This window comes from Anolis carolinensis, chromosome 1 (genome assembly GCF_035594765.1).
Source record: "Anolis carolinensis isolate JA03-04 chromosome 1, rAnoCar3.1.pri, whole genome shotgun sequence".
Classification (NCBI taxonomy): domain Eukaryota; kingdom Metazoa; phylum Chordata; class Lepidosauria; order Squamata; family Dactyloidae; genus Anolis; species Anolis carolinensis.
Genome location: NC_085841.1, coordinates 45,298,709 through 45,311,175, shown reverse-complemented (window position 1 = coordinate 45,311,175; position 12,467 = coordinate 45,298,709). Strand labels below are relative to the sequence as shown.

At 39.1% G+C, this 12,467-nt stretch overlaps 1 protein-coding gene across 4 annotated transcripts in view; it reads left to right on the top strand.

The window, feature by feature from the left end:
* Nucleotides 1–12,467, top strand: part of daam2 (dishevelled associated activator of morphogenesis 2) — a 328,775-nt gene that overhangs the window by 214,030 nt on the left and 102,278 nt on the right. For all 4 annotated transcript variants that reach the window (XM_062973532.1, XM_062973528.1, XM_062973529.1 and 1 more), the window contains 6 exons: nucleotides 1,187–1,271; nucleotides 2,628–2,734; nucleotides 3,553–3,641; nucleotides 4,198–4,366; nucleotides 5,605–5,712; nucleotides 7,049–7,109. In XM_062973532.1, coding sequence (XP_062829602.1) covers nucleotides 1,187–1,271; nucleotides 2,628–2,734; nucleotides 3,553–3,641; nucleotides 4,198–4,366; nucleotides 5,605–5,712; nucleotides 7,049–7,109 — 619 coding nt within the window. The remainder of the gene's footprint in view (nucleotides 1–1,186; nucleotides 1,272–2,627; nucleotides 2,735–3,552; nucleotides 3,642–4,197; nucleotides 4,367–5,604; nucleotides 5,713–7,048; nucleotides 7,110–12,467) is intronic.

The window sequence follows — 12,467 nt, the reverse complement described above, 5'->3', positions numbered from 1 at the left end:
TCCCATCCCACTATTTTTCTTAGGAATTTGTCAAATGTGATTTCAAAAAGAGCTACTATCGCTGCAAATTCGATCAAATATGATGTCTTGGTGTTTAGGCCTGTTCCTGGGGTTATTTGTGGCACCAATTTAGAAAATTACATTGGATAGACAGCATCAGCTCTAGTTTCTTAGATATGGTTATTATGATATTCTATGAGTGAACAGATGGCGACTCATAATTACATTTGTCCTGTACAGGCAGTCGCCAAGTTATAAACAAGATAATTCTGTAGACTTGTTCTTAAGTTGAATTTGTGTGTAAGTTGGAACAAGTACATTTTAAAGTGTAACTCCAGCCAAATATTCTTAGCTTTGGATAGCATAGGGAAGGTGTAACACCCCTGTGGTGTTTGTTTTGCTGTCTGTGCCCCAGTTCAGAATATTTCACCTCATTTTCTGTCCCTGTAATAATTGGATTTTGAAAAAAATGGCTTGTTATGGAAACAAAACTTAATGATAAAGCTTCAGTAGAGATACCTTTTCTCCATGATAACTCTTTCAAGTGTAAATTTCCTAAGGGCAGATTTCTCTCACTTTCTGTTGTATCACCCCCATTCTTAACTATGAGTTGTTTGTAAGTCAGATGTTTATAACTTGGGGACTGCCTGTTTCTCAAAAACTAGAGCTAAAAGGGGGAAACTGGTGCCATATTTGGAATCAGAGGGTCAAATATACACAGAAATAGGGCTAACATTTGAGACACCAAAATGTGTATTGGCCAGTGATACGATATGAGTTTTCTTTGATGGATGTTCATGTTTTGGTGGTCTCTGAATGCACAATAGATACAGCACATATATCCAGAAATAATGTATGAGGAGGCATGAAGCTTAATCTTTCTGAACCAAGGTTCAGGCCCAAGTTCAGTCAATCAGCCCTCAAGCTGATCAAGCTGACCAGGATTGTTTTCTGGATCTCCAGATCCTGTGGTTGATTCTTCAGGCACTATGAATCTGTGAAATAGTGTATGTCTTCATTATAAGTATTCACTCTTTACAGTGGAGAAATATTGATGCAAGCTGCCCCATGTCTTAATTTCTATGACCTAAAGGAATTTTTTTTGCAACACCATACTGTCTGAAATTTCAAACATTTCAAATTGATGGACAAATATAGCAATGGAGCATTTTCTTTATTTTTAAAGGTTGAAACTATCCAATGAAGAAATCAGACAAGCGATCTTGAAAATGGACGAAGAAGAAGATTTGGCTAAAGATATGTTGGAACAGGTGAGCAGCTCTGTGATATCTACTAGACATGCTGATCAAGATGGTAAAAAGAAGAGACATCATACTTTTCAATCACTCAAAGCCATCAGACATTAGCTCACAGCTATGTTTTGTTTTGGGTACATAATTTCTTGACCTGACTATCCACAATGTAAATTCTACTATTTTTCCCTGAGTAAATGCAATCTTCATTATTGTTCACATCCCAATAATGGATGTCAGGTACACTTGCATTAGGAAGATTGCAGTTTCAAAAGTTAGCTAAATTGTGTTGAATAAAAATAATAAAAATCAGAGCATGATCATTAGAGAAATCAGAGCATTACAGCAGAATAGGAGAGAAAATCTTTGTCAGTTGATATATGTGAGGGAAGTAAATTGATATGGCTCTCACTTGTCTCATAATTTTGCTATTAAACATTTGAATAGTTAAACATTGTATTGTCTTAAATAATAAAATAGGATTTGTATCTACCACTAGGCACTGTAGGGTCACTCTGAATGTTGCAAGTAAATTGAAAAGCAGGATATAAAACTGCTTCAATAAATAAGTATTCCAGAACTTCCAAAGGGAGATGATTTAGTTTGCCTATTATGTATGTTGGCTGAGGAACATTTTTCTATGCGTTGTTTTTCTGTTTTTATTAACAGTGACGACTCCCTTTGCTACTATTATCTTGTCTGTGGGATATTAGCATTGGAAATGCTCCTTAGGGGAAGATAAGGTGTCCATAAAAAGCAGACACATTGTCTGATATTTCTGTAGGAGCTTTTTGCTATGATGATGGAACATGGGCATTTGTATACTCACTTGGCCATGGGAAAGCATTCTTCCCACTAGATATGAAAAAGCAATTTGTGTTTTAAGTTCATCACATGAATAGAAGCCTTTACTGAGCAATCTTTTCAGTTATTCATTGTCTCTCTGAAGCAAGACCATTTTATAAGAGGGGGATGAGCTAGGCACAGTTTTTGTGTGTTAGAGGGTGAGGAGGACCAACACATCTAGTATTTCATTTGCATCAGAATACCCTCTGTAATACTTCTGGCTATTAAGGAAGTTCTTTATTGAATGTCAACAATGTACCTTGCCAATAGCTGTTAGAAATGGGAAATCCTATATGGACTGTTAAAAGTTTGTACTGGGGTCATGGAGGGGAGGATAAAACCAGAGAAGCAACCAGATGTTTCAAAGAGGTCACTGCAGCTGTGGTTCTTTGAATGGATGTTCACAGAGGGAATTCAGGGTAGCACTTTTAAACAGTAGCAACTCTATTAGGCCATCTGCTTCCTTGCCCTTTTTGGCTTCATCATGCTGTGTGTGCTAATTTGCTTTTTGCACCTGTTTGCTTGTAGCTACTGAAGTTTGTTCCAGAGAAAAGTGATATTGACCTGCTAGAGGAACATAAACATGAAATTGACCGAATGGCTCGGGCAGACCGTTTTCTATATGAAATGAGCAGGTATACATGTGTATCTATGACTTTGTATGCATGAGAAAAAGAGGAAGGGAGAACCTTCAATGTCTCATTTTTAAGTTGTTGCAGGTTGGACTGATATTTTATTTAATGGAAATTGTAGTACTTTTCAGGGTAAGGACAATTACTGATGGTCCATTTCTGCAAGGACTTCTGTTTTGCAACAAAGTTGGATAGCTTCCAACTACCCTGTTTTCCCCAAAATAAGACAGGGTCTTATATTAATTTTTGTGCCAAAATTACTAGGGCTTGTTTTCAGGGGAAGTCTTATTTTTCCAAATTTAATTTTTAAATTCACTATATTTAGGGCTTATTTTTTGAAATAGGTCTTATATTTCGAGCATCCTCAGCTGAAAAATCATGATAGGTCTTATTTTCGGGGTAGGTCTTATTTTGGGGGAAATTGTATTTCTAGCCATCTAACGGCATCTTCGCCTACTTTTGTCTATATAGTTTGACTCCTCTTGCTTTTTTTGTTTAATCTGGAGTCTCACTGGTTCCTTGAATAAAACGGTAATTGCGGACAGTGATTCCTTGGCATTTTACTTTGTGCACAAGCACCATTATAATAATCTGGTAAGGATCTTTATAGAGTCCATTCATAGTGATTTTAAAACATCCTCTAGTTATATCACGCTCTGCCAAATCCTAGAAAGTTTTAATAATTATATGCTGAGACTATCCAAAACTGAGCAGTATTAGTTAATGCTCTGGGATTAGGCTTTACATAAAAGTGAGTTCTGGATGCTCTCTTTTTTCATGAGATTCTCAATGAAATGTAATCCAAGTTCACTTTCCTTCAGGATTGATCACTACCAACAGCGACTTCAAGCATTATTCTTTAAGAAGAAGTTTCCAGAGAGGCTTGCAGAAGCCAAGCCAAAAGTGGAAGGTAAGCTAAAGCCTCCACAAAAAAGATCATAGCACAAGTGTAGGACTTTAAGAAAGACAGTGTGCAGTGAGGTGTTCATTTGAAGTCAACCATCAGTTGTTACGCAGCAATGTAGCTATGTATTCCTCATCATTCAGTCTAAATCTTTTCTCTTCCATTACCCACACAAACATCTTATGCCCTGTTGCATCCTTCTGGAAAGTAAGTACCAAAGTCCTTCTACACCCCACAGGTCAAGATCAACCACATGCTGTTTTTCTTAAATCTAAGACCAGTGTTGAGAATAATAATCACAAATGTCCTACATACATCACTCTAAACTTTTGCATTTTTCACCAAAACTTCTTTAGTAATACTTCTGAATCTTGGAAGAATATATGCACTAAACTGAAAATGAACAAATCATCATCGTGTTTCTTGCATGATTTCCTCCAGAAAAGAGAAAATTTTTCTGTGAGAGCTAGAACTTGGATAAGTTGTCCACCTGTCCACACTATTGTTTGATGTTCAGATATCACAGCTATGCTACTTTAAGAATCTTCTTTTTTTCTTTCAGCCATTCTTCTTGCATCCAAAGAGCTTGTCCGTAGCAAGCACCTCAAACAGCTCCTGGAGGTTGTCCTAGCCTTCGGCAACTACATGAACAAAGGCCAAAGAGGAAATGCATATGGCTTTAAAGTGTCAAGCCTGAACAAAATAGCAGACACCAAATCCAGCATAGACAAGTAGGTTTATTTATTTGTATCAATTGTTATACCATTCTTTATTGGGTATTAAAAAAACCTGCACAGCAATTTACATAAAAGAAAATAAAAATGCAATTGAATTCCATTTTGTGTCATATGAATATTTTTATCTATAAGCACAATTAGGCAACTTCTTATAGAGCAACATGCACCCTAGGGGTACATTTACCCCCCCCCCCCCGGATGTTTCTCAACTTCATGAAATCTCCAGAATCCCTTTGTTTTCATCTACCTTCAACTAATAGCGACCTTAAGGCAAATCTGTAACAGAGTTTTATTGGCAAGATTTGTTCAGCTGAATTGGCCCTTGCCTTGCTCTGAGGCTAAAAGGTCATTACTTTCTATTGTCATCCAGTGCGAAACATGTTAATGACTTGGAAAAATAGAAAGGTCTTTGTCATGTGATAAAAGATAGCAAATCAGGTAGCAAGTAGATCATGCTAAGGAGAAAGTATTTGAAATATATAACTTTTAACAAGGGAGGGATTCTTGTATTCATTACAATATTGGGTTGACTGTCGTGTCAGTCAGAGAACATTAATAGGTTTTTGAGATTTAGAGGAAAGTTGGGCTGTTTGAAATACAGGGTGTTTGAAAAAGAACTCCCTAGTTTTAAGTATAGTTACATTAAAATGTACAAATACGTGAGGGGAAGTCATAGGGAGGAGGGAGCAAGCTTGTTTTCCGCTGCCCTGCAGACTAGGACACGGAACAATGGCTTCAAACTACAGGAAAGGAGATTCCACCTGAACATCAGGAAGAACTTCCTCACTGTGAGAGCTGTTCGACAGTGGAACTCTCTCCCCCGGGCTGTGGTGGAGGCTCCTTCCTTGGAGGCTTTTAAGCAGAGGCTGGATGGCCATCTGTCGGGGGTGCTTTGAATGCGATTTCCTGCTTCTTAGCAGGGGGTTGGACTGGATGGCCCATGAGGTCTTTTCCAACTTTATTATTCTATGATTCTATGATTCTATGAAAACTAGGGAGTTCTTTTTCAAACACCCTGTATTATGGTTCATTTTTTTTCCTTTGGTACTTTTAGTTTGGAAATATAATTCCTGATATTTTTCTGAATCTTACCTGGTTGGTTATGTTATGACATGCATAGCAAGGGTTGGACTAGATGGCCCTTGTGGTCTCATCCAACTCTATAATTCTATGATATGGCACCTCTACTGACTGTTGTGTCCCTCTCTCCACTTCATATCTCTTTCTTTTAGGAACATTACATTATTACACTACTTAATTATGATCTTTGAAAAGAACTACCTAGATATCCTAGACATACAGTCTGAATTACAGTATCTTCCAGAAGCAGCAAAAGTCAAGTAAGTGGAAAAGGAGCAAATGGAACTTAATATTAGTATGGTGCCCCATAACTGTGTTGATGTTCCTTTATACTGTCTCAATTGTAGTCTTCAACAAAGTTGTATTGAACAGGCTATGCATATAAGTTACTATGCTATATGTGATGAAATATACTTTGTTATTAAATCTGCTACATGTTACAGAGACCTGTGATGTTACCGTCCTTTGAGTTAGAGAACTAATACATTTTAAATGAGTATTATATAACTCACAACAGGTTTATGACATGTAGACCCAGGTCCCTTCTGCACTGCCATATAAAATCCAGATTATCTGCTTTGAACTGGGTTATATGGCAGTGTAGACTCACAGAATCCATCTCAAAGCAGATAGAAGGGTAGTCATACTGGAGATCAGAAAAGGCTATATGTACCGAGTTAGATGGATGGATGGATGGATGGATGGAGACACTTTAGTTACCATATATGAAGTACCTATAATGTAACTGTTAGCTATAATGCTATAAAACAATTGCTACTCTGGTGTTAAGTCCTTACCTGTGAGCTAAGCAGTTATTCATTTATCAATTAATTAAATTTCTATCTTACCTTTCCATTCTGACAGACCCCACCTGGACATGGAAAGTGCCTTAAATGTATATTTAAATGTATAATTATGTATATTTTTAATCTATTTTCTTAATTTTATTGTAATTTTTAATCTCGGTGATTTTTAAATTTGATGAAAGCTGTTTTTTGATGTGTACGTTTATATTGTAAGCCGCCTTGAGTCCCCTGATGGGTGAGAAGGGCGGGGTAGAAGTGATGAAATAAATAAATAAATAAATAAATTCTATGTGCCCAAGGAAGCTAATGATAACTTAATAATACTAGCATTTTCTCAATATGTAAACACAAACACATGAGAACACACAAAACACCAGTTGTATACATTTTTAAAAGCAGCAGATAGTAGGAAAACGGCACTTAGATGCTTTGTCTGAACTTGATCATGTGGCAAGCACGTCATGCTAAAAATCTGGATGGTGTTCACAGGTCTGCTAGCCTGCTTCCATTTTGTCTCTCTCATGCCCAGACTAAAAGGCTGGCTTTGTGCTGAATAGCATGGAATCCTTTATGGAACTACAAGCTGTCTAGGGTCTGAAACTCCCCATTAGAAGTCAATCAAAATCAGAATGGACCTTCTTCCCTCCCTTCAGAGCATCTGGTGTGGGCCCATTGCCGGAGGCAGGATGCTCGATTTGATGGACCAACAATCTTTTCTGCTTCAGCAATTCTTGTATTCCTATGCAACACTGCCCTTTTTGTCTTTAAACTTCCCTGTGTCTCCTTGCAGCCTGGTGGAGCTAGAGAAGGAAGTTAACAACATAAAGGCTGGATTGAAAGCTGTTGAAGCCGTAAGTATGTCACAGTCTCCAAATTTCCACTTTAAAATGTCCCACTTGGGATCTGGGGCCCTGTGTTTTTGAGCAGAGAAGAGTGGGCTTTTCTTCCTTTTGTCAGGCAGACTCTGTTTCCTTAAGGCTAGTTTTTCTTTTTAAATGTTTCCTGTGAAGGCTGAACTTGACGATATTAACAGATGTACCCCTTAAAAACAACCTTGTTTGATCAGCCACTGTGGAGGAGAATCGGACTTTGACAAATGACATTTATAAAACACTGAACGATTTTATTCCTCTTTTTACAAAAAAAATTGGTCTCCAAGCAGGTGTTTGATGTGACCCTATGGACAGGTTGATACAGGTGGGGTTTGGCTTCTACATTAAGGCATTTATTACCACCAAGAACAACTGTCAAGGAGAGCAGGCAAGGCAGAGAAAGAGATGGTACAATGCTAAAACAAGCAAAACAGGCTGTGTTACACCAGGCAATCACATCACTGACCTTTGTTTAATTGCTTCTAGAAAGAGATTCTTCTTATGTTATGTTAAGTGTGACAAAGGCGCCATTTCCAAGACTAAAATAAATTAACTCTTCTGAATAAAGTGATCTTGAGACACATAACAGTAATAGTCTGTTTCAGCATTAAAAACAAAGTAAAGGAATCCTTTATTAGCTTTGAGGTGGAGGGGAAAGAAAATTTGATTTATTTCCATTTAAAAAAAAATGATGAGCAGTCCACTCTTAAGTCTTTGCTGAGACTATTTTACTCTAAAAAACTTCGGCCCTTAAAGGAATGTCTCTGCCCAAGAACTGGGATCTGCTGCTGGGAACAACAAATCATGCAGCAAACGTGGGAGAGAGACTTCTCACTTGTGGCATCTGAACATAACCTAACAAAAAAAATCTTGATGTTTTGGCTTTTAGGCCTATTTCTATGATTATTTGGGGCACTGATCCAGAAAATTACATTAGATAGACCACATGAGCTCTAGTTTCATAGAGATGGTTATCATGATTTTCTCTGGGCGAGTGACTGCTATATCGCATGTGTTCTGTATTTGAAAAACTAGAGCCTAAATCAGGCATAGGCAAACTTTTGCCTTGGGGCCACATTCAGGGCTCAGCCGGGTGGGGTGGGCTGGGCCAGGAGGGGGCAGGGCAGGGCCTGGGTCATCCTCAGGTTGTCCTCCCAACTGCTCGCCTCATCTTTATGCAGACTTCCCCGTCCCTCCTCCCTAATCCTTGGGTTGTCCTCTTAGCATTATGCTGGGAGGAAGGCAAGACAGGTGGCGGCTGAGAGTGCCATCCTTCTAGCATAACGATGGGGCTGCTCACACCATCCTTATGCCGGGGGGGGGGGGGGGGGCGTGGAGGACGACAACAAAAAAACACACGGTGGCTGCTAGGTGTCTTCCTCCCCTATCCTTTTGACATAAGGACATGATAGGCCATTGTGTCATTCTGCTAAGAGGACAAGGAAAATGAGGAGGGCCTGAGGTAAGCACTCAGGGAGCCGCATCTGGCCCCCGGGCCTTAGTTTGCCCATGCTTAGTCGAAATGGTCTCTTTCAAGGATTAAGTTAAAGCATGGCTTTTTATTAAAGGCTTATTCATTCTTAGTGGACTTGCACATTGTTGTAACTGTTTTTGCCTCTTCTGCTCTTTTAGTAGGATGAATTATTTAAGATGATATTATTCTGTTTAAATTACTTGGCTGGTTTTAATTTGGAACTCTTTCAAAATGTTTATGTTGTTTTCATTTTTTGGTGCCCTGGGAGCAGAGTAAAAATAGTTTAATAAAAATAAATAAAGATAAATGACTAGGCAATAGGGAAGACATAGATAATATGTCAAGATGTTTAAAAGGTTTAAAATGGTACTTCTTTTGTGCTAAATGCTGTTCCCTGTGCATTTAGAAATCTGAATTCCATGCGGAGTTGAGCACTGGCTGATGCAGGGCCAGTTTTACATGATAATGTTGAGAACTTCTCAAGATCTGGCTTTAGTCCTTGACAAGTTCACCCCGCCTTCAGTGGCAAACACAGTTTTTCACATGATTAGAAAGGCTTTCTGTGCCCCAGCCTGTCCGTGTTGGCTGTTTCACCCAACCAAGAAATTATCCCAATGCTTGCAGCTGTCAGATGATAAACCATGGATTTGCTTTGCTTTCAGCTTTCATGTTGTTTGCCCAGTGTCCTTGTAGTACCTCCGCTTTCCTCCTCTTGGGCATGATGACTTTCTCATTCATACAGCAGTTCTCCCTCCTCACTTTATTATGATTATGAGTATTATTTTTTTTCCCAGCCTTGGCAACCCTTCCTGGTTTGGCTCATTCATTTCACCTTTTTTTGGCATGTAAAAGTGCAACTCTGTAGCTACACTGGAAGACCATTTTAAGGAGGGGACTAAAGGGAGAGGGAAAGAAAAAAGAAGGTGCAACCCTTGACTCTGTGCCAGCCTGTTCTCGCCACAGCTCTGGTCTGACAGTTGAGAGGGTTTGTCAAGGCCCCTTATTACAAACACAAGACTAAAAATAGGTTCACATTCAGCTGCTCACACAGGCACTTTGTAATCCTTCACTTCCCAGGGCTGGCAGCACCGTTTAGAAAGGAGACGTGAGGCCAAGTTTTGAGAAACTTCACAGAGCAAAGCTGTCAGTGCAAAATATATTAAAAATGGCAACACTATAAACATTTGTGCTTCTTTATGAGCCCTACTGCCAGGCACAGTTTGGAAACTTTTCTGTTTGGGGAGGACAACTCCAAGAATTCCCCATTTTCGGTGGGGATTTTGAGCACTGTTTTCTGAAAAAGTAACTTTTGCAAACTCAGTGGCAGAGTGCTTTCCTTGCTGCCAAGAACCTTGTTAGCAGGATTTTAAAGACCTTTCACTTCAACTCTGGAGTAGAAAACTTTTGAATGATCTCTATTTGGCTCAGACCATTGCTATAAAAAGTGGATGTCTGATATTTTCCTCTGTTAAAGAGTGAATAGGCAGTGTCCCAGAAGATCCCAGTGTAAGATGTTGTTTTGTTTGAAGGAAGGATGAATCAGTAAGCCAGTATTGTAAATAATTTATCAACATGCCTGAATTGTCACAGTTGAAAAGAAAGATGAATTTCTACTTTGAAGAGTTTGCAGGTTATATATAGAATGGAGAAGAGACTGGAAGAGAGGAGGGAGATACAGGGATGATGACTGCACACTGAGAAACACAGTTATGTAACTGAAGGAAAGGAACATAGTTTATTAACTAAAGATGCTCAGGTTCAATTTGTGGGATTGCCAGATATGACTCAGAAAAGAATTTCATCTGAAACCTCAGAAAGCTGCTGCCTACCCATAAGCAGTGCTGAAATAGAGTGACTAATATTTGAACTGAATCTTGGAAAGGTTTATGCTGTGGGGCTCCAGATTTGGAAGCTGTAATAAAAAATGGTAGACTAGTAATGGCTCTTCAGGGTAGTTGTAGTCCCCTCCCCCCCAAAGTAACCTTTTCAAGGCTTTGGCCTCACTTGGTATGTCACACAATCCCCCCCCAAAAAAAAGAAACCCCAGTAATCCCCTCCTGTATTGGGCTCCTTGTTATTTCTTGGATATCCTATTTTTATTTGAAGGAACCCATGGTGGCATACCTAGTGTTTGTGCCTCCTTATACTGTCAACAGTCTTTTGAGGTAGATTAGATTTGAGAGATTTTGATGGGTCTAAGACCAACTAGAAAGAATGAACTTTAATGTAGGGCTCCCTTGTCTACAACATTAAGTTACTATGGATTCAAAATTCAGTCCACACTCTCTGAGTTGGGAACATAATTACTCAGGCTTAAAATATTGTTTTCATCAAATAAGTCATTTTAGGCAAATGTAAATGGTAAAAGTGTGTTCCCCTGACATTAAGTCTAGTTGTGTCCGACTCTGGGAGTTGATGCTCATCTCCATTTCTTTGCCAAAGAGCTGTCGTTGTCCTTAGACACCTCCAAAATCATGTGGCTGTCATGGCTGCATGGAGTGCCATTACCTATTGATTGAGTCACATTCACATTTTTTCGAACTGCTACAGTGGCAGAAGCTGGGGCTAACAGTGGGAGCTCATCCCACTCTCCGGATTTGAATTGCTGACCCTTCGGTCAGTAAGTTCAGCAGCTCAGTGGTTTAATCCCCTGCACCACCGGGGCTCCTAGCCAAATGTAGTCCATTTTTATTAGTTTTTAACTCAGAAATCAGATAACAAGACTAGTAATTGCAATCCCCATATCAAATGAAGATTAACAAAAATCCTACAAATGGGTTTTTGTTTAGTCTTTACTTGGTCTGGAGACTGCAAAATTGGGGTACTGTACTGAACTCTGCATGAAGAGAGCAAAACATCTGGAGGTGAGAGCAAATGTCAAGCATACATAGTTTTCAGGTTGGGATAGCAAGCGTTTCAAAGTGAGGTGGTTGGCTGTAAGAGCTCTTGAGGTTGTCCTTGACTGACCTCCTGAGGTCAGTCAAAGCACTGACAAGTTTCTTAGGAAAGGAATTTAATGCCCCTTCCCATCACATAAGCATAGGAGCTTTCACTTTCACTGAACTCACTAAGAAAAGTGAAAGAGACTTGAGACTGAACACTACTGTATTTATCGTTTTGATATGCTGGGAATGACCCTCTTATGTGGCATTATTAGCCCCTGCCAAAAGAAACAGGAATCTCTAATTTTGTGAGGAACACATATAGTGTAACAGAATGGAAGGAGGTGGATCTTTTATTCTTTAATAATGACTAAGTCATTTTTCCATCTGTCATTTATTAGGAGCTGGCATTGTAAGCATCCCCATTATTTTTCATATGCCCCTTTGCTTCCTTCTCTGTCCCAGGCCTCCCTTAACTCCCTCCTTCACCAGCACTTTGCTTTTCACATAGAGAACAGCAGCCATCCAGATAATGAGTGACTCTTAACTCCCATCAGCCATAAAAAGAATGGTATGTAAATAGGAAAGATGTAAAAATGGAGTTCAACAATATTTATGCATATAATATATAACCATGTAGAAACAGGCATCAATCTCCTCCATGACCGGACTGAAGAATTAGAAACCTGATCTTGGGGATGCAGTGAAAGTGGACTTTAAATGCAGAGGCATGAGCCTGAACATGTCGATCTGCTTTATAGAAGTGTTTTGGCTGCTCCAATTGGCCTCCACCCATAATAGCTTACCCTTGTCTATTATCCCAGGAATTTTGAAATTAACATAAAATATCAGTTTCACCATCATGTATAACTTTGAGTTTCTTCTCCAGAGTTTTATAATGGTATAAGAAGCACCACCACTTCTGCTTCCTCCTCCTTTTCGCTCTCCTTGGTTTGAAACATCTCATCTTGCAAAGAATTA